Here is a 22,340-nt window from a genome sequence, read left to right as displayed (position 1 = left end):
TGCATGCTAACCACCAAGCTACAGGATTTGTGGAATCGTGCAGCATAGTGGATAGCGAGCTCACCTTATAAGCAAGAAAACCCAACTTTGAATCCCGGGTGGGCGATACCTTAGACAAATTTCCTTACTGCATATGCCTCAGATTACTTAGCAGTAAATAGGATCCCTGTTGTTTATTGATTGGTGGAGATAGTCAAAGAAAACAATTTGGTCACTTAATCCACAACTGTTTGTGGACACTGCTGTATGAAATTGGTTGCCACGTTTTGCCCACAAATGCGGAGTCAATCCACTTTACAGTATATTCTGTATTTTGAAATGACTCAATGATGTACTAAGGCGATATATCAAATGGAAGGATTATTATTATTAAATAATATTTTTACAATATTTGCTTTCAATTACCACGTTATAATTTTAATAAAGATTGCGCACAAACATTGCTGAACTTGTGTTGCTGGGAGTGATGAGCATATGTTTCCAGGTTCAGGCATTAATTACGTTGTTGCCGATAAATTCTGTTAATGTTCGTTTAACCTTGAAATAAAATAAACATCTGATCATTTAAACTTGAAATACGATAAATCAGCTAATACAACCTCTGACTGTAAGTGACAGAAATTGCTGTTCACTGTCATATTTCACTTTTGTTCTTTCCCACCATTTATGCAATTAATCCAAATTTCAAGAAACTAACAATCATTGTCAAGAAATATTATTTTTAATTTTGCTCATTCTCTCGGTGTTGGTGCAGTTAGAGGCTTGTTTGTCACAATTAAAAGGTAGAAAATCATTCTAATCATTTAATGACTTGGAATTATGTTACACCAAAGAAGGACGGTAAATATAATCTACACCATTTAGTTCAGATGGGCTTATAAAACAATTCAAGTAAAGTCAGAAAGAATGAAATTTGATAACTACAGTTGATGTGATCCCTAGCTACCGATTTAGGAAGGGGGAGAGTAATTCTCTCCAGGTGGAATAATTTATGATTAGGTTGAAAACTGGTCATTTATTTGTGTTTGTTTTTATTTAATTAATTAATTTTGCCCTACTTGAGAAGTACAATCCATCTTGGCAATCCTTAAGACTTTGGAACATGAAACATAAAACGTGCTCCTTTCATGTAGATGTTCTATTCACCACAATTAAGCTTTTGAGTTTTGTAATATGAATTTTATGTGACATTCAAGCATACAGAAAGACGAAAGGCTGCATTCACCCAATTCAAAAACAGTTCTGTGGTTTTAGTTCTGTGCATAATAATTAACAGAAAATATGGGTATATGCACACTAGGAAATGTACATTTTAACTCCAATGAGTCATTTGAATGAAAATATTTGATAATTATCTCAAACATTTCAACTTCCTCATTCTATTTAAATAGCGTGTCACATATAAATAGTTCACTGAGGTATAAAAGGCTTACACCAATGAGTTTCTGGTGTCAGCAGAACTCAATAGAATGATATTCATTTTCTAGCCCAGTCTCAAATCAATACAATGAAGTACACTGTGTTATTTGCTGCCTGGGTTCTTACCCTTTTCAAGGGTAAGATGTTTCCATCTAGTCATTCTCTTTTTAAAACATTTTGTCTGTTAAAAGACCTAAGGATCTATCTCTTTAACTATGCTTTTAGTCATCTCTAAATCTCAATTTATTATGTGCTTTGAGAAACCGTTTTATGTAATTGATAATTATTTTTTCACTTATTTAGATATTTACTAATTTGTTCAGTCAGTAATGTTTGTGATATTATAGACAACTTTGTAAAAGTAATACCCAAAGAATCTATTGTAAATTAACTTAAGTAAATTAAGTCTTGATCATATATTTTTTATCTTGCAAATTATTTTTATGAACACCTTATTTGACAACAATTCTGTATTAATACTTGTGACTTATTGCTCTAAGATATATTAAGAAAACCATATATTTCATTTAAAATTGAATAGATTTTTTAAAAATTTGTGTGTATTTGTTTCCTTCCAATTTTGACCTGCATTTCTTAAGGTGATTTAGGCTGCAATTTGGCTCATGGTACAAGTAGCTCAAATAAAGGTGTAGTTAAAGTAAATATAGTAAATGGATGTTGTCAAAGGGGAAACTGAAAGAGATCAAGCGATGCCAGTTGACTTGTCACTATGTAAAGTCAAGGCAAACAGGTTGCTGAGCTAAATCAGCTGAGTTATGATCCTCAAATGTCATACTCAGGTTGTACGGTGCTTCGGTCAGACTGCACCTTGAGTATTGCATACATTTCTCATTCATGATATAAAAAAGTGGGCTGTGCAAGTCCAAGAAGTTGTAGAGAGGAGAGCAATGAGGATGATCCCAATATTGGGATGAGCTATGAGCAACAATTAAACAAGCTAGGTTTTTGCAGTCTTGAAAGAAGATACCTCAGAGCAGGCCTCATAAAGGTGTACAACATTTTAAATGTGATTCGAAAAGTGAACCCATATCAATATTTTAGGCTGTATCAATACAGAAGAGCAAGAAGACTTAGGTTCAGAATAATAAGGGGAAATTTCAGGACAGACACCAGGAAGATTTTCTTTACCAGAGGGTAATCAATGATTGGAACAGGTTGCCAGGGAAGGTAGTAGAGGCCAGGACACAAGACTAATTTATAAAGCAGCATGATGCAGTAATTGGGGCATGGGGGTAATAGGGTGGGTATTCTGCTTTGACCTCATCAATCTTTCTGGTCTATCCCTCAGACTCACCAGTTCACAACCTAGGCATCATTTTCGACGCACAGCTGTCCTTCCTTCCCCACATCCGGTCCCTGACAAGGACCGCCTTCCTCCATCTCTGCCACATTGCCGAGCTCCATTCGTGCCTTACCCCAGTTGCAGCCGAAACACTCTTCCGTGTGTTCATCACCTCCTGACTCATCTTTTCAAATGCCCTCCTCGCCAGACTCCCCAGCTTCACCATCCATAAAATCCAGCTGATCCAAAACTCTGCCTCTCACATAGCTGATCCAAAATTCTGCACTCATCCATACTGAACACCGTCCCCCCCATCACATCAGTCCTAGCCAGACTCCACTTGGTCCCTATCGCCAAATGGATTGATTTCAAGATCCTCACGCTCGTTTTCAAATCTCTTCATGCCCGAGCACCTCCCTAACTCTTTGACCTGCTTAGCTCCCAACTGCATGTTCCTCATACCCTCCATTCCACCATTGGTGGCTGCACTTTGAGCCATTATGCCCCAAAACTCTGGAACACTTATTTTCTATCCAAAGCCTTGCCTCTTCCTTCCCAATCTTCAGATTGTCCCTGAAGACCTTCCTCTTTGACTGCGCCTATGGTCACCTCCCCCAGGTTAGGCATCGTGCTCTGCCACTGTCAAATGTTCTGGGACACTACCTTGAGGGGAAATATATAAATGCAAGTTGTTGTTGTTGAGATGAGATAAGATGGGCCAAGGGGCCTTCTTCATCCAGATCAATCTTGTAAACTTATCCTCTTGTGATAGTTTAACTTTGGAGCAGGTCATAAAAGTGTAAGAAGAGACTTCGTATTCAATCTAAAATGTTATACACAACAAATGTCACAACAAATGCATTTCCACTTCAAGGGAATTAATGCTAGAGGTTGTGTTGTGTTGGAGGTGCTGGCCTTCAGATAAGATGTTAACTGAGGCCTTCGTCCACCTGTTCAGGTGGTTGTTAAAGATCTGATGGAAATAATTATAAACAAGCAGCAAGTTGCTCCCGGTGCCCTGGTCAATAATCCCTTAAATAAAAAGAATGGTCATTCATTTAATAGCTGTTTGGGGGTCATTGCTGTGTGCAAATTGGATGTGCATTCACGTACAAAATACAGTCATTAAACACTTTACAGTACATCCTGTGAAACAGTTTAAGATGTCCTCCTGAGGTAAAAAGCATTACATCAAATATAAGAATTATTTACATTGCTATTAAGAGCTTTCCACTGCTTGTCCACCAAGAACCATATTAATTGATAGGGCTTCAGCTGGCAAAGGTAAGCTGAGTTGGAAGAGTGGGAACCTGAATGGGAAGAATTCTTGTTCCTAGTGACTGGTTTGTTCCTCCAACTCCTACCGATAATCGAGGCTAACTAGCCTGTTATCAGCAGTGTATTACTGGCCACCTGGTGCAGGAACCAGACGAATGAGAAAGTCACAGAGGATTGACTTGATCTAACATTCCCTTGCCTTGCCACACCACCTAGAGCCAGCTCAGCTCCAAGGAGATCCCACTTCCCTACCTCGCCACCAGGAGGATAGTCCAACCACAAAGATTGCAGAATATGTTTGAATTGTATAAATTTGTTTCAATTTGCTTCATGTCTGAATTATTGAATAAACTTTATCTTTAGGTAACATGGAAATTGCTGCCACTGAGTTTAGCAGAAACTATTTTGACACTTATTATGGTAAGTTGACATCGACAGGTAACAAACTTGTTTTATAATTTTACAACAATTAAACTTGCATGTATAAGGTTAGAATCATAAAATCCCTTTACGGGAGTTGAATATTACCATTATTTCCTCTTGGGGGCCTTGTGTTTAAAATTGTTTTTGCTCTTTTGTCTATCAAATCTATATTGTTTCAAAATATAACTTACAGTCTCCAATGATTAACTTGTTGAATCTGATCTTGATGTGCAGAGTTAGCTGCTCTCAGCTAATCAGTTATACACACCTAGAGGTAAGTAGGAACCCAGTTGTTACTTGATTGATGGATTGGTTTTTTCAAGGGTAATAGTCCCTTCAAAAAAAATAGCACTAATAATTTGGTCACTCAATCCACAAGCATTTGTGGGACATCGCTGTGTGCAATTGGCTGCTGAGCTTCGCCGACAAAATATGCAGTCAATTCACTTTGCAGTATATTCTGTGAAGTGCTTTCAGACGTCTTGAAGATATGATAAGGCACTATATCAAATTATTATTATACTAGTGGCTAGAAATGTTTTCCGTGTTTCTGGACAAGGCTAGAAAACTAGCAAGACTTCCCATTCATTATTAATCAGGTTATCATTAGCCAGTGACCTTTGGAAATTCTGTGTGTGTGGGTGGGTGGTGGTGGGTGGGGGGGTGGAATTGGGTGAGGACTGTGTTGAGCTGGCTCATATTGCACCCATGGTGGTATAGTCTACAATCAGATGGATACTTGATGGATGCCCCAGAGTAAAATGTTCTATTTCTATTGGAGAGGAAAGATGAAAATAGAATGGAAATCTAATCTCACTTGAAACCAAAATCTCACTTAAAAGTTTTCTGTAAGCATTTGGGATTCCCAACTATTTTCATTTGCTGTGTATTCAGTCTGAAAGTAAACATGTGTACATTAGGAAGGAGGATCCATCCATTGGCAAAATAAAGAAAGAAGGGGATCTAAAATTTCCAGTCAATCAGACAATGATGTCAAAAGAGTAGAGGAAGTATGTAATTGGATGAATAAGTTGCTGGTTAGAAAATATTGATCCAGAATTTTTTTCCAGAGATAGAACAGATAGAGTGTGGTCCATGATGGATTGGCAATTTACAGCCTAGAAAAATGTGACCTTGATGCTCCAAATGACTTTTCCTTCTCCGTATATGGTTTTATTAGTTGCTAACTTCAAATCAATGAGGTAAATTTTCTGTTTGAGGATCAACTTAAAATGATCTTCTTTGGAGATGAAAGGGAGAAGTAAGTAAGCACTCTCTAATAATAATAATAATAATAAACCTTGCATTTGATATAGCGCTTTTCACGTTGGGAGGACATCCCAAAGCGCTTCACAGAACACACTGTAAAGTGAATTGACTGTATATTTGTGGGCGAACGCGGCAGCCAATTGCGCACAGCAATGTCCCACAAACAGTCGTAGATTGAAAATGACCAATTTATTATTGTTTTTGGTTTTGGAGGGATTATTATTAGGCGTGTGGTATAAGGAAACTTGCCCAAGGTTTCGCCCTGCCTGGAATTGAACTCAGGTCTCTCGCTTGCAAAGCGAGTGCTCTAACCACTGAGCTACAGGACTCCACACTCTCTGTGGTCAATATGACTTCACACCTATTAAAGAGCGCATGGAGCTGAGTCTGAAATGGTTTTAGCGATTCAATAAGCTTACAGTGCCTGAGTTATTTATTAAATACAGTATTAGCGCATTCAGACTGAAATTGAATGTTTCTGCTGTAGGAAGGACACATTCAAGGATTGTTAATATGAATCTTTTACCAACACAGTTTTCTTTTTTTGTTAACTGCAGGTATGTTCACTGAAAAGTAATTTAATAATGGATTTTTAAAATAAACTTTATTTTTTTCCCTAGGATATGATGGGTCTATTGTCCACAGAGGCGTGAGATCATTGACTTACAATCATAAACGGTATGAGAGAGATGTCTTCTCATCTTACAGCAGGGATGGCAGCAAGAGTAAGTACAGACTCATCTCATTATTAAGATATTTGAATATTCAATGGTTTAACCTGTTAAATTATGAGGTGACTCAAATTCTATAATTATATCTTTCTTTAGTATTATAACATCTATGAAAGCAATTGGTATTTCTCCTTTTCTTTTTCAGAGATCTGCAACACATGGGGAAGTGGAGGATTCCGGACATTTGAAGACAAATTTTACTATTTGTCATCAGAATGCAAATTTGTAATGAGTCGCCAGTGCAAAGACAGTTCAGAAGATTTTAATGTACAAATCCGCCGTGGATCAAATGGCATCCTGGAACACATTTTCATGAAAATTGAAGGAGTCACAATTATTGTGGATGAAGGGATAATTTCTGTTAAAGACCAAGAGTGAGTTAAATTGTCTGGAAGAGAAATAATTATTTGCTCTTTTATTCTCTGTTCTTTATCTGCCTGTTTTGTAACATTTGATAACATTTTGCTCCACACCCCTCTGTTTACCTAAAGTAAGTAGAAACCTGGTTGTTAGTTGATTGGCGAATCATTTTTCAGGGGTAATAATCTCTCCAAAAAATTAATGATTTAATGTGGTCACTCAATCAATGACTGTTTGTGGGACACTGCTGTGCTGCATTTCGCCTCCAAAATACAGTCACTCCACTTTGAGATATCTCAAAGATGTGATAAGACCTAAATCAAATGCAAGCATTATTATTTTATTTTATTATTATTTTCATACACAGTATTAGGGAGAACATTTGATTTTCACCCTAATAATGTAACATTTGATGCGATGATTATCAAATTTTCAGAAATCTATTCCTGGCAATGTCCAAAATATTGAATAGCTGTGGGTTAAGAATGCTCCCCCTCTCCTCAATTGATGGAAATGGTTGACAATAAATTGCCCACCTCACCATTGAGCCTGTTACTCCATGAATCATAGATTCACAGTTTTTTTTCACCACAGAACATCGGTCCATTGAGTCTAAGAATTATCTCTTTACTCCCATTCCCCTACTTCTCCTCTTACCCTTTTATATTTTTTCCTTTCAATTACAGCATTTCAATGACAGTTCACAGAATGCCATCTTAACTCAATTTTAAAAATTCTATTAATTGTGACTTCTAATATTGGATTGCAAAATTCTCAGAAAAAAACAATTTCTAATCCTAAATGGTAATATGGAATCAGAAAGGCTAGCCACCTTTTACCGAATATTTAATTTAGCGAAATGTTGCTGCCTGCAGTTAGTAAACCCAATCCACTTCTCTAAAGCCATATATATGACAAGACTTAATGGATATCGGTATTGAGACCAGTGTTTGATAAGGTGGGGTGACTCACCTGGTTAATTCTTCTACTTTAGGAATTTGCAAATTTGAATTTAGACTCCAAGAGACTCCAATTAACTCCATGGAGTCCAATAATTATATGTATAGAGCTCGTGTCCTCTCCCGCACTAGCCTATGTGAGAGTTCAAGATCCTGGTCCTCACCTTCAAAGCCCTCCACGGTCTTGCTCCCTGCTACCTCTCCGACCTCCTAACCCCATACCATCCTGTTCACTCCCTCCACTCAGCGGGCTGGGGCCTGCTTCATGTCCCTTGCCTTGCTCGCCCCACTATTGGCGGGTGGGCCTTCCGCCAGTCTGCACCCACCCTGTGGAACTCCATCCCGCAGTCCCGCCATCTCGCCCCCTCCCTCGCCACCTTCAAGACCCGCCTCAAGATCCCATGGTACTATTTGAAGAGAAGGGAGTTTGTCCCAATGTCCTGGCCAGCAAATCCTCGGGATAAAATTGGTCTCTCATTTCATGGCTACATTTCATAGTAAAATCCTGTGAAGATCTTTGAGATGTTTTTGATGATGTGATGAGGTGCCACATGAAACATATTGATTATTATAATATTATTTTAAAAAGTTTAAAAAGTTTTCCTAAGCCTATGTTCAATCTGCTCACAGTGCTTTTTTTATAGGATAACTCTGCCGTATGATGACAAAATGATCAATATTCGTAGATACGGAACTCGCATTAGATTTTTAAGTCGGAAAGGTTTGATATCTGTGATTTGGAACCAGAAAGATGCATTGTCGGTAGGTTTGGTGTAAGGAGTTCTAAAAAGATTTTTATATGGATGGTTATACAGTATGTCTCTGCAATTCATGCCACTTGACAAGCTGAATGGTCTCCCGTGTTCTTATTGTTGTGTTTGCTCTGGTTTTGTAGAAGGTGAACTCAACCCAATCCAATTTATATCCTTAATGACCATATTGAGCCCCGAAACAATAGTTGTACAATAAGTAGGTGGTTTTAAACTTTGAGGAATATTCATGTAGCTGCCTATGTTGAGTGGATTCGATTATTCTTGAGAATAGCCACACTGAGTTTAAAATCCACCATGTTCTAACCTTTACATCAAATTAGATGTTTGTTAATGTGATACATGTTTGTTACTATTTAGAAATATTAGGGAAACAAAATGTTTGATTGTTTTCCTCATGGACTTTTTTAGCTTCTGTCTATTTTCAATTCACATTTTGGGGCCTGTGAATTTAACATGAATTTTGCAAAATGCAATTTACAAACTGTGGATGGTTGTTTTGAAAATGGAAGTGAACAACTGTTTGATAGGGCTAAGAACTGTTTCTGAAAAGAAAGTTGTGATTCACGCTGGCTTTACTCTGATTTGTATTTCACGTTTGGTGTTGAATCACTCCAAAATTCATTTCAGAACATATGACAGTGAATACTTACCGCTGACACATAAAAGGAGACAAAAAAACACCTAAAAGATTGAATCCATTTTGATTTTCAGGTACAAGTTGATGCTGAACAGAAAGTATGTGGTCTCTGTGGGAATTTTTCAAAAGAACCACCAGGTAAATTTTTTAAAATTTGGATGAAAATGTCCCTGCATCTGAAATGCAATATACACTCTCTCCCTGGAGAGACACACCTAATTCCAGAGATTATTAGGCAATGGTGATGAGAAACAAGCATGGGAATTCCCAAGTGGGGTACTGCTGGAGTTTAATCAGAGTTATTTGTCAAGCGAGGACCAACCTACATATTTTCTCTGCAAATTCTTTTCAACCTTGAAATTGTGCTACACATGGTTCATGAATGATTGCCTTTTCAGGTGGACATTAAGATTCCATGGTAATACAGTAAAACTCATATATGTGGTATTAGTCAGGATCATAACATCTAATATGACTTACTCGAAGTCCAAGTTCCAGGTAAACTGTATAAGACGTATAAAATCCAATTTAATCAATAATCTGCACATGCGTAATTCTATACAATACAAAATTTGGATAGCGCCTTTCACATCGGGTGGACATCCATACAGTCTTACTGGCATGTATGCGTTAGTTCGTCCCTGCAAGTACGTTGATGGCTCAAAGCTATGTTTGCCATGATTCAATGCATCACCCCATGCACACTTATCAGCAAGTGCTGGAACTGCATTGAATCGCAGGAATTGAAATTCTTCTGCACATGCGATGACAGATCAAGATTACGTTTCCCATGATTCAGTGCAGTCGGCCGGTAAGTGCGCATGTGTGGACGGGTCAGGACGTCATTTCCTGTAATTTAATATAGCCGGTAAGTGTGGGAGTAATGGAGGGTAGTAGGAGAGTTGGTGTGATGAGTTAGTAGATGATTAATACGAGTAGTGCAAGAAATATAAACTAAGTGGGAATCGGGTGAATGTGAAACTAGGTCTTTGATGAAACCAATTATTGGCTCTCTGTATCAATTAGAAACTTGTGTAAATGACATTCACATTTAAAAAAAATTATGAACATATTGATTTTAATAATACCACATAAAGACTATCACTTTCTTTTTGGGTGTTTGTAGATGTGAAATCTCTCCGAGAACACAAGATGGACGGTTCAGGCTGCTCTACTAAATTAAATCCTAGTAACTGCGAAAATGCCAATGTAAGTATATACTTTTACAAGAACAACAAATTACACTTATCTAGTGCCCTTCACGTGAGAAAGACATCCCAGGGCACTGGACAATGAGGGGTTTTGGACGCGAGCTGGGAGTTGGGGTCAGAAAGGGAGTGGGGTGGGAGGGTGGACCTATAGGAAGTATTTTAATATTTACAATATATTTTAACACCAAGTATGACCAGAGTAAAATCCGGCAATAAAGATTCATGAACTAGGGATTATTATCGCACAATGTGCTTCACAGAGTTGTTGCCATGATATGGTACATTTCTGTGCACTACAGCTATGAAATATGGGCCAACTTATAATAATAATAATAATAATCCTTGCATTTGATATAGCGCTTTTCATGTCGGGAGGACGTCCCAAAGCGCTTCACAGAACACACTGTAAAATGAATTGACTGTATATTTGTGGGCGAACGCGGCAGCCAATTGCGCACAGCAATGTCCCACAAACAGTCGTAGATTGAAAATGACCAATTTATTATTGTTTTGTTTTGGAGGGATTATTATTAGGCGTGTGGAGTAAGGAAACTTGCCCAAGGTTTCGCCCTGCCTGGAATTGAACTCAGGTCCTTCGCTTGCAAAGCGAGTGCTCTAACCACTGAGCTACAGGACTCCACGAGAAGAGAGAGATGCTAAGCGAAGACCCAGTACCTCCAACAGGCAGGGAGCCTTAGTATTTTCATTCAACATTGTTACACAATGCAGAAAAGCATACTGTGGAAGTACCATACAATCTACAAGGCACTTTGAGTATATAACAGCACTTTCAGAATGGGTTTATCTAGAATATTTTTTTCTTGGTGCCTGTCAAACAGGAGAAAAAATAATGTTATATAGAAATGTACAGCACCAGAACCAAATTGCAATGCAGAGGTTAAAAAAATGGTGCTGTTCAGAAATCTAGGGGTGAAATTTTCAATGGTTTAAGCCTGGCATGATATTATTTTTTGCCAATTGGCATTGCTCCTGTCTCGGTTCATGGAACGTTCCTTTTAAAACAACGTGCGATGAGTATTATAATAGATTCTAGCTACAATCAGATGCTTTTCTTAAATATTTGGTCTCTAGGGTTGACTTGCTGATGAGCGTAAAATTCATACCCTCCTTGGCCTCAGAAACATTATTTTACTGATCAGACTTGAGTCTTGGGAGTCTAGGCTGCTTGATAAGTTTCAACAACAACAAAATTACATTTATAGAGCGCCTTTCACGTCAGGAGGACATCCCAAAGTGATGAACAGTCAGTTGTCGGGACCCAAGCATGGGGGAGGGGTGGTGTAGGGGTAAGGCAAGGCAGAGAGGTGGGAGGGAGACCAAAGGCATGATCGAAGAGAAGGGTCTTGAGACCGGCTTTGAAGGAGGCAAGGGAGGAAGTGATGCAAAGGTTCTGTAGGATGGAGTTCCAGAGTGTGGGTGCAGAGAGGCTGAAAGCCCAGCCAATTATGATAGGGCGGTTTGGGCGTTAGACATGGAGCAGGCCGGTGCCTGCTGAATGGAGGGAGCGGGCAGTTTGATAGGGAGTCAGCAGGTCAGAGAGGCAGGAGGCAGCAAGGCCATGGATGGCCTTGAAAATGGGGATGAGGATGTTGAACTCGATCCTCTGGGAGATGGGGAGCCAGTTGAGTCGGACAAGGATGGGAGTGATGGGGTCACGGAGCCTGGTGCACAAGAGTACACAAGGTGCAGATCTGCAGTCTGTGAAGGGAAAAGTTTGGAAGGCCGATCTGGAGGGAGTGCCTTCAGCTCCCCTCTCGACTCTCTTCCCCCTCCTCGCTCCCTCCCTTCCCTCCCCTCACCCTGACCATTTCCCCCTCCTTGCTCCCTCCCTTCCCTCACCCTGACCATTTCCCCCCTCCTCGCTCCCTCCCTTCCCTCCCCTCACCCTGACCATTTCCCCCCTGCTCGGGTCATGACCCAACTGTGCAGCGCCTTGGGACGTCCTCCTGACGTGAAAGGCGCTTTATAAATGGAATCTTGTTGTTGTTGTTGTTGTTGAGTTTACATATTCGAGCCTTGATGTGCCGAATGCATTGATAAGTGTTTCGGCAGCCTGAGAGGTGAGGCAGTAGCGGAGTCTGGCAGTGTTGAGGAGGTGGTGGTGCAGTGCCAGTCTTGGCATAGATGTGGGGGAGAAAGGACAGTTCAGGGTCAACCAAGACACCCAGGTTCCTGACTGGCTTCGTGAGGTTGAGTGTGCAGTCGTGGAGGCTGATGCTGCCAGCGCCCGAGGTACGGAGGTGCTGGCACGAGTCAATCAGGAGGGCCTCGGTCTTGCTGACTTTGAGTTGGAGAAAGTTGTCCCTCGTCCAGGACTTGATGTCGGAGAGGCAGCCAGTCAGGATGTCAGTAGTCCTGGAGTTGAGGGTGTTGGCAAGGAGATAGAGTTGGGCGTCATGGAAATTTACAGCACAGGGTATCAATCAAGAAATCAGTGGAGCATGTAGGAAAGGTAAAGCGATAATAGTGGGTGATTTCAATCTCCACATAGATTGGGAAAACCAAATCGGCAAAAGTAGGTCAGAAGAAGAGTTCATTGAGTGTATGAGAGATAACTTTCTAGAGCAGCATGCCGAGGAACCAAGTAGGGGACAGGCCATCCTAGACCGTGTTTTGTGTAATGAAACAGGGCTAGTTGGCAGTGTAGCTATTAAGAATCCTCTAGGGCAGAGTGATCACAATATGATTGAATTCTGCATTAAGTTAGAGAGGGATATAGTTAAATCCGAGGCAAGTATTCTGAATTTAAATAAGGCTAATTTTGTAGGTATGAGGAAAGATTTAGGTAAAATAGACTGGAGAATAAGATTAAGAGGTAAAAATGCAGACAGACCAACAGTGACAAATATAGAATAAAATTAAGAGGTAAAAATGTAGACAGACCAACAGTGACAAATATTTAAGGATGTAGTGCAAAATTCTCAGCGGTCGCATATTCCCTTGCGGAGTAAGAGTACCACAGGGAAAGCAATTCATCCGTGGCTAACTAGAGCAGTTAGGGAAAGCATCAAATTAAAAGAAAAGGATTATAAAACTGCCAAGAAAAGTGGCAAATCTGAAGATTGGGAGAGTTTTAGAAACCAGCAAAATAAAACTAAAAAACTCATTAAGAGCGAGAAAAATGAGTATGAGGACAAGCTAGCTAGGAACATTAAGTCTGATTGTAAAAGTTTTTACAAATATATTAAGAGGAATAGGCTAGTGAGGGTAACCGTAGGTCCACTACAGTCAGAGACGGGAGAAGTTGTAATGGGGGAAAAGGACATGGCAGAGTCCCGAAATGGGTACTTTGCATCTGTCTTCACCCTAGAAGACACAAGTCTGCAACAATAGGGATGCACCAAAGGGATAAGGACAAGAAGCAACTTAGGGAAATCTTCATTAGTAGAGAATTGGTGGTAGGGAAACTGTTAGCACTAAAAAGTGACAAATCCCCTGGTCCGGATGGCTTGCATCCCAAGGTTTTAAAAGAGGGAGCTTATGAGATAGTGGAGGCCTTATGTCTGATCTTCTAAAATTCCTTGGATTTTGGAACAGTCCCCATGGATTGGAAGATCGCAAATGTCACACCACTATTTAAAAAAGGTGGAAAGGAAAAGATGGGGATCTATAGGCCGGTTAGTCTCACATCAGCGATAGGAAGAATTTTAGAATCGTTGATTAAGGATGTGGTAGTGCGGTATTTAGGGGAGTACAATATAATTAGGCCAAGTCAACATGGCTTTACAAAAGGGAAGTCATGTTTGACAAATCTCATAGAGTTTTTTGAGGATATTTCGAGTAAACTAGATAAGGGTGAATCAGTGGATGTGGTCTATTTGGACTTCCAGAAGGCATTCGATAAGATGCCACATAAAAGGTTAGTCCAAAAGATAAGGGACCATGGAATTGGGGGGAGCATATTAATGTGGATTGGGGAATGGTTAACGGGAAACAAAGAGTAGGGATAAACGGGTCCTTTTCGGATTGGCAGGATGTGACTAGTGGAATGCCACAAGGATCAGTTCTTGGGCCTCAGCTATTTACCATCTACATCAACGATCTAGATGAGGACATCTCGAAGTTAATATATCTAAATTCGCGGATGACACAAAACTAGGAGGAAGTGCCAACACAGAGGACGACATAAAAAAANTGCAGTGAGACATAGATAGGTTAGACGATTGGGCAGTTAGGTGGCAGATGAAGTATAATGTAGGGAAGTGCGAAGTCATCCACCTAGGTCGCAAAAACAGTAGAGCGGGTTATTTTTTAGAAGGGAAGAGATTAGAATGTGTTAGCGTCCAGAGGGACTTGGGTGTCCTTGTACACCAATCACAGAAAGTTAGTCTGCAGGTGCAGCAGCAATTAGGAAGGCGAATGGTATATTAGTATTCATTATGAAAGGATTAGAGTATAAGAGTAGGGAAGTATTGCTGCAACTGTATAGGACCCTGGTGAGACCACACCTGGAATACTGTGTCCAGTTTTGGTCTCCTTATTTAAGGAAGGATGTACTTGCCTTGGAGGGGGTGCAATATAGATTTATTAGGTTAGTTCCAGGGATGAAGGGGATGAGTTATGAGGATAGGCTGACCAATTTGCGCCTATATTCTCTAGAATATAGAAGAATTAGAGGGCATCTTATAAGATCATCAAAGGGCATGACAGAGTAGATAGTGGGAGATTATTTCCCCTGGTTGGAGAAACTATAACCAGGGGTCACAACCTTAAAATCAGAGGCCAGCCCTTTCAACAACAACAACAACAACAAGATTCCATTTATAGAGCGCCTTTCATGTCGGGAGGACGTCCCAAGGCGCTGAATTGAGGAAGAACTTCTTCACTCAAAGGGTGGTGAATATATGGAACTCACAACCCCAAAGAGCTGTTGATGCTCAGTCCTTGAACATATTCAAGACTGAGATAGATAGATTTCTTATTGCAAAAGGGATTAAGGGATATGGGGATAAGGCAGGGTCAGGTTATTAGCTGGAGTTAGATTAGAAGATCAGCCATGATTGAATGGCGGGACAGGCTCGAAGGGCGGAATGGCCTACTCCTGCTCCTACATGTTATGTTATGTTATGTTATGTTATGTTATGTTATGTTACCCCATGTCTGTGGATGATGTCACTAAGTGGGAGCATGTAGAGGGTGAAGAGGAGGGGACCGAGCACAGAGCCCTGAGGGACACCGCACGAGACAACAACAAGAAGAAGATTTCATTTATAGAGTGCCTTTCACGTCGGGAGGACGTTCCAAGGCGCTGGACAGTTGGATCGGGACCCGATCAGGGGGAAAATGGTCAGGGTGAGGGGAAGGAAGGGAGGGAGCAAGGAGAGGGTAGAGTCGAGAGGGGAGCTGAAGACACGGTCAAAGAGAAAGGTCTTGAGACCGGCCTTGAAGGAGGAAAGGGAGGAGGCGGCGAAGGCACTGGGGAATGGAGTTACAGAGCCTCGGGGCTGAGAGGCTGAAGGCCCGGCCACCGATGGTAGGGTGGTTGGGGCGGGGGATGTGGAGCAGACTGGAGCCAGAGGAATGGGGGGTACGGGCAGATAAGTAGGGGGATAGTAGGTCGGAGAGGTAGGAGGGAGCAAGGCTGTGAATGGTCTTGTAGGTGAGGATGAGCATCTTGAATTCGATCCTCTGGTGGATGGGGGCGAGTGGAGGTGAGCGAGGGTGGGAGTGATGTGGTCCCGAAGCCTGGTGCGGGACAGTACATGAGCTGCAGAATTCTGAATGACCTGCAGCTTGTGGAGGGAGGTGCCGGGAATGCCAGCGAGGAGAGAGTTCCCATAGTCCAGCCTTGAGGTGATAATGGCGTGGACCAGAGTTTCAGCAGCGTGAGGGGTGAGGTAGTGCCATAGTCTGGCAATATTCCGGAGGTGATGGGAGGCGGTGCCAGTTGTGGCGCGGATATGAGGAAGAAAGGAAACGGTGCAGGGTCTGGAGAAGCTGTTTGCTGCGATGAAGCGTAGGTGGTGTGGACCAGTCAAGGACAGAACCTTGAAGGTTGAGGTGGGAGGAGAGGTGGTGGAGGAGGATTAAATGGTCCATGGTGTCAAAGGCAGTGGAGAGGTTGAGGAGGACTAGGAGGCAGAGGGAGCCCTGGTCACACATGATCAGGATGTCGTTTGTGACCTTGACCAGCGCAGTCAGATGACAGGAAGAGGTTAATGATGTCGGCAAGTAGTGGAGCAAGAAGGTGGAGTTGGGATTTAAGGAGAGGGGTGGGGATGGGGTCCAGGGAGCAGGTGGTGGGCTTCATGGAGGATATGGTGGTGAAGACAGAGGATGGGGTGACAGGTTCAAAAGTATGGATGGAGGGATGGGTAGTTGTCGGAGTGTGGGCGGGGGGTAGGGAAGGGGTGGAAGTTGGGAGGGCAGTGGCAGCTGAGTGGATTCCCTCGATTTTGGACTCGAGGAAGTTCAGCATTTTCTCGCAGTGGGAGTCAGTGGAAAGAATCTGCGAGGCTTGGCGGGCGGAGGAGCGAGTTGGCAGTGGAGAACAGGAGCCTGGGGTTGCACTTCGCCTCCAGGATTAACCTGGAATAGAGGGACGATTTGGCCGAGGCAAGAGCGGAGAGGTAGGTTTTGATGAGGTCCAGCCAGATGTGCCGGTGGACCATTAGGCCGGATTTGAGCAGGTGTGTTTGGCAGCCCACACCTGGCCCTTAAGCGAGGGGAGGTGACTGGTGAACCAGGGTGTGGATTGGGAATAGGAGGCAGTTTGGGAGGTGAGGGGGGCAAAGGCGTCGAATGTGGTGGAGATGGTGCTGTGGAGAAGAGTAAGCGCAGCGAGTGGGTTGGTGCAAGAAGTGGGCCAGAGGGGGAGGAGTTCAGAGGACTCCACGGCAGCGGAGAGGGACTGCGGTGAGATCTTCTTCCACAGGCAGTAGAAGATGATGGTAGGTTTGAAAGCAGTGAGGAGAGGGATATGAGAGTTCAGGGAGGTGAAATGGTGGTCAGAGATGAACTTGTCAGTGATGATGACATCCAAAATGCTGAGGCCCCGGGTGATCACCAGGTCGAGCGGGTGACCGTGGGTGTGGGTAGCAGAGTGGATGTGGAGGGAGGAGAGAAGAGAAGTCTGAGGAGGTGGAGCAGGAGAGGGTGAAGTGGAGGTTGAAGTCGCCTAGGATGATGAGGCGGTCGGAGCAGAGGCAGATGAGATGAAGGTGGAGGAGGATTTTGGGGGGCCGGTTAACTAGGAGAATTTTTAGAGAGAGGGGGGAGGGATGTCAGAGGGTTAGGTGTTTGAAAGAGGGGAATGAGCCAGTGGAGTAGGAGGATAGGGCAAGTAATGCCCTGGATATGAGGGACACCCCACCACCACGGTGGTTGGGGCATGGGACATGGTGGTAGGTGTAGCCGGGTGGTGTGGCCTCAGTGAGGGGGAAGATGTCACCTGGGGTGATCCAGGTTTCAGTGAGGGCCATAATGTCAATGTTCTCATCGAGGATGAGATCATTGATGGCCAGGGTCTTGTTGCAGATGGAGTGGATGTTTTGAAGACCAATGTGGAGTGGACATTTGGCAGGGGAATATGTGGGATGGGAGGGGTGTGGTGGATTGGTTGGCAGGGAGGGTGGGGATGCCGTTGAGGGAGGAGAGATTAGCCCCCGGGGTCTGGGTCCGGGGTGGCTTGTAGCAGTGGTGGGAAATGTGGCTGTTGATGGACAGCCAACACTGAGTGCCGTGAAGTGCTCCCAGGCTGGAGCAGAGGGAGGCAGTGGGGGGTGTCGAGCAGAGATAGGAGGCAGGGAGGGTGAAGAGAAAGCAGGACAAAGCGGGAAACTTGCAGGGAGAGGGGCATTTTAAGGGAGGGCCAGCTCGAGTCAGGGGCGGCAGCCAAGATGCGCTTGCTGAAACGGGAAGTGGCAGGTTAATGGGACATTGTCAGCCTGCAGGAAGCTGTGGGGGCTAGGGATGCCACAGAGGGGGAGGGCGGTCATTGTAATTCATTTTTGGTCTTTTGGGTTTGACATTGCGATGGTGTCACTAATGATTTTTCTACAAATGCCCCAGCGGAGGATGGCTTACCTCGGTCAGGCTTTACACACTCATTACATTATATTATGAAAGTGGTGTACTGACACCTACTGACTATTTATGCCATCATAAAGTAACACCATGCTAGGCTTAAAATATTGCAAATGTTATCCCTCAAGGTGTAATTAGTAATATTTAATTACTAATTAATAATTAGTAATATTTCTTAACAGGCATAAATAAGGAACAATATATTGCCGAAACATCGCCAGACTACGGCACTACCTCACTCCTCACGCTGCTGAAACCCTGGTTCACGCCTTTATCATCTCAAGGCTGGACTATGGGAACTCTCTCCTCGCCGGCCTTCCCGGCACCTCCCTCCACACTGCAGGTCATTCAGAGCTCTGCAGCTCATGTACTGTCCCGCACCAGGCTTCGGGACCACATCACTCCCACCCTCGCTCGCCTCCACTGGCTCCCCATCCCCAGAGGATCGAATTCCAGATCCTCATCCTCACCTACAGGGCCATTCACGGTCTCACTCCCTCCTACCGCGCTGACCTACTATCCCCCTAATTACATGCCCGTACCCTCCGTTCCTCTGGCTCCGGTCTGCTCTACATCCCCCGCCCCAACCGCCCTACCATCGGTGACTGGGCCTTCAGCCTCTCAGCCCCTCGGCTCTGGAACTCCATCCCCCAGTGCCTTCGCCGCCTCCTCCCTTTCCTCCTTCAAGCCCGGTCTCAAGACCTTTCTCTTTGACAGTGCCTTCAGCTCCCCTCTCGATCTCTACCCCCTCCTCGCCCCCTCCCTTCCCTCCCCTCACCCTGACCATTTCCCCCCTGCTCGGGTTCTGACCCAACTGTACAGCGCCTTGGGACGTCCTCCCGACGTGAAAGGCGCTCTATAAATGGAATCTTGTTGCTGTTGTATATTAATTGTTATTACAAAATAGTGTCTTCGAAATCAGTCCTTAACTTTGGAAGAATACCGTATCTGTCAATAAACAGTTTTGACATTAAAAAAAACAGACTTAGCCCCAAAATGTTTATTCTCAGCCACTAGAATAGTTTTTTTTAACTTTGAGCTTTTATTTTTAGAATGATAAGATAGCATCTGGCAAAAAAAGTGTAAATTTTTTGCTCTGTGAGCCAGATTAAAGACTTTCTGGATTATTATGTGTTTAGCAAGACAACTTTTGAGAACAAGTTTATAATTAGAATCCTGTAGCTAAGTGGTTAGAGCACTCGCCTCGCAAGCAACAGTCCTGGGTTTGATTCCCGGGGAGGGCGAAATGTTGGGCAAGTTTCCTTACTCCACACGACTCTGTTTACCTAGCAGTAAGTAGGAACCCAGTTGTTAGTTGATTGGTGCATCACTTTCCCGGGGGTGATAATCCCTTCAAAAAGATTAATAAGAATAATAAATTGGTCACTTCAATCCATGCTGTTTGTGGGACACCGCTGTCCGCAATTGCCCTCCGAGTTTCGCCCACAAAATATAGTCAATTCACTTTACAGTATCAAAGCACTTTGATACGTCTTGAAGATGTGATAAGGCAATATATCAAATGCAAGGATTATTATTACTATTATTATAATTGTTATATTAGAAATAGCATCTTTCATGTTGGTGCACTTTTTTTTCTGGTGGACATCTCAAAGTGCTTCACAGGGTATACTGCAAAGTCTAGGCAAATATGTTGTAGTGTAGACTGTATGTTTTGTAGGCAAATACAGTAGCCAATTTCTGCGTAGCTGTATCCCACAAACTGCCGTGAAATGAATGACCAGTTTTGTTGGTACGGAAGGATTACTAATTACTTCAGAGGATGTTTGGCTATGACCCAGCGAGAAACTCGCACTTCTTTTTGAATGGTATGATGGGATCTGAACACCAGTTAGATTTGACCTTGGTTCTTTTCATTTGAAAGTTGAGATGAGGTCATGTCCCAACCTGGGGCTTGAACCCTCAACTAGAGTTCGATGAAGAAGATAGTTTACCCTGATATCAGACATCACAAATTTAGTATTCTGTAATAGGTGCCACTCAATGATCTTCTTTCCTGTGATTTTTTTATTCTTAGGCCTGTAGTAAAGCCTTTTCAGAATATTTTTATTCATGTTCACAAAAATATGAAGAAATATGCAAGAAGGATATTTGTAGAAAGGACATCAGCTGTACCACTTTTGAAGAAATTGAATACCGATGTACTGAGGATATCGAGTCCGGATGGAGGAAAGATTTAGATTGCGGTATGTTTTATGTTTTCACTCCAATTTAGAAATAAAATGTAAGTCAGAAAGTCTTCTAAAACATTACATTTTTACTCCAAACATAAAACAAGAAAGAAGACAATTCTACCCCCTGTTTTAACATGGCATCCTCTGCTGTGCCCAACATGTTATGTTCCACTGGTTCTGTTTCAGCAGCTGTGCAAGTGTATGTTCCATTCTTTGCAAGTTTGACCACAAAAGGTCCCATTCTCTCAACTTCCCCATGTTTGCCAACCTTCACTGGTTCTCTGTCTGCAACAGATTGATTCATTTGGAGTTCTCACTTCCATTTTCGAGTACGTAATGTTCTTCGGCTCTAAATCCCAGTCCAAAATTCTACTCTTCTTTGCTTTTAGTTTTCTACTCAACCACTGCTCATTTTACACCACTATACGAGGCCACATCTTTAGTCATCACAACTTGGTCCTCTGAAACTCTTTCAAACTGATTTTGCCACAGCTTCTTTCAAAAAAAACTTTTCCTTTTGACAGTTTCTTTGTTTTTAATTTACTTTTCAATTTCTCTCAAATCTTGCTTGGTGATCACCATTCTCTTTCTTTTATGTGAACAGAGACATATTATCGCAAGTTATTGTTTAGTTCAGGGATGTTATCAGACCTCAAGATGTGAAATAAATAACTTTTATATTTCAGCCGAATATATTTGTCCTGGAAATCAAATCTACAACAAAGCAGGTTCTTCTTGTGTTCAAACCTGTACTGATCCGAATCCTCTACTACATTGTGATAACGGTGTAATTACCTGTGATTGTCCAAAAGGTAATTATGCTTTCTTGACAAAAACATGATGGATTTGTACTTGATAACTATAAGCTTGATATCAATAATTGGAAAAATAAAGGAATCAATCAAAGCAGAAGAATCATAGAATGCATGAAATTATAATCTAGGAGGAATCCATTGAGGCTAGTAATGATCACATGAGATTAGAAAATAAGTTTACTTAGTGTTCGAAAATATGGAATGCATTGCACCAGACAGTTGATTGATTGAATCATTCGTTAATTGATGGGGATCTCTTGTGCTGTATTCATCATCTTGAGAGACATTCGTAGGGGGGGGGTGGTGGGTCTGACACTAACGTTTGCTTGGACATTGTCCTTTGGGACCATCTTGAGCAAAGGACACTGGTCATTCTTGTCCCTCTTCAATGGCAGCATGACCTCAATGCAAGTTATGTAAGTGGAATATAAGATGTATGTCCAAACAGTTCTCTTTCATGGTTTTGAGCACCTGTCTATGCAATGGAAGGGTTTCCTTTTAATCCTTGCATTTGATATAGCGCTTTTGGTTATTTGTGACGTCAAGGACCCATTAGTAAGACTCCTGGATTTGGGGAGGGAGGGCTCCAGCCCACACTCATCTTTTGTTGAGAAACCTAGAAGTGCAGTCAGCTTCACAACAGCCAATGCAGTTCACGACAGTCACATAAGCAGTTGGTTGGTAAGCCTGGCACATGGCATTGATCTTGGACCTCTAGAATAACAAGGTGACTGGCACATCACAAGCGGTCCTGTAAAGATTGTCCCTCAACACTGAAAGCTGATGTCCATCGAATAGCTACAGAGGAAACTCTGAGGCTTGGGATGATAACTGCTGAAAGGTGTGACTGGAATCCAGGTTTGTGAACACATATATCCAGACCATAGTATCCACCTTCATAGATGTACAAGGAAATAAGCA

At 42.4% G+C, this 22,340-nt stretch overlaps 1 protein-coding gene across 1 annotated transcript in view; it reads left to right on the top strand.

Moving 5' to 3' along the window:
* Positions 1–1,470: 1,470 nt before the first annotated feature.
* The window catches only part of LOC103189554 (mucin-19), a 50,536-nt gene continuing 29,666 nt past the window's right edge, over positions 1,471–22,340 (top strand). The window contains exons 1-9 of the mRNA XM_042335447.1: positions 1,471–1,556; positions 4,364–4,420; positions 6,313–6,417; positions 6,569–6,797; positions 8,387–8,504; positions 9,227–9,290; positions 10,279–10,361; positions 20,448–20,616; positions 21,291–21,416. Coding sequence (XP_042191381.1) covers positions 1,508–1,556; positions 4,364–4,420; positions 6,313–6,417; positions 6,569–6,797; positions 8,387–8,504; positions 9,227–9,290; positions 10,279–10,361; positions 20,448–20,616; positions 21,291–21,416 — 1,000 coding nt within the window. The 5' untranslated portion in view covers positions 1,471–1,507. The remainder of the gene's footprint in view (positions 1,557–4,363; positions 4,421–6,312; positions 6,418–6,568; positions 6,798–8,386; positions 8,505–9,226; positions 9,291–10,278; positions 10,362–20,447; positions 20,617–21,290; positions 21,417–22,340) is intronic.

The sequence above is a fragment of the Callorhinchus milii genome, unplaced genomic scaffold, assembly GCF_018977255.1.
Source record: "Callorhinchus milii isolate IMCB2004 unplaced genomic scaffold, IMCB_Cmil_1.0 Scaffold5, whole genome shotgun sequence".
NCBI classification, from domain to species: Eukaryota; Metazoa; Chordata; class Chondrichthyes; order Chimaeriformes; family Callorhinchidae; genus Callorhinchus; species Callorhinchus milii.
This window is presented reverse-complemented; position numbering and strand designations above follow the sequence as displayed.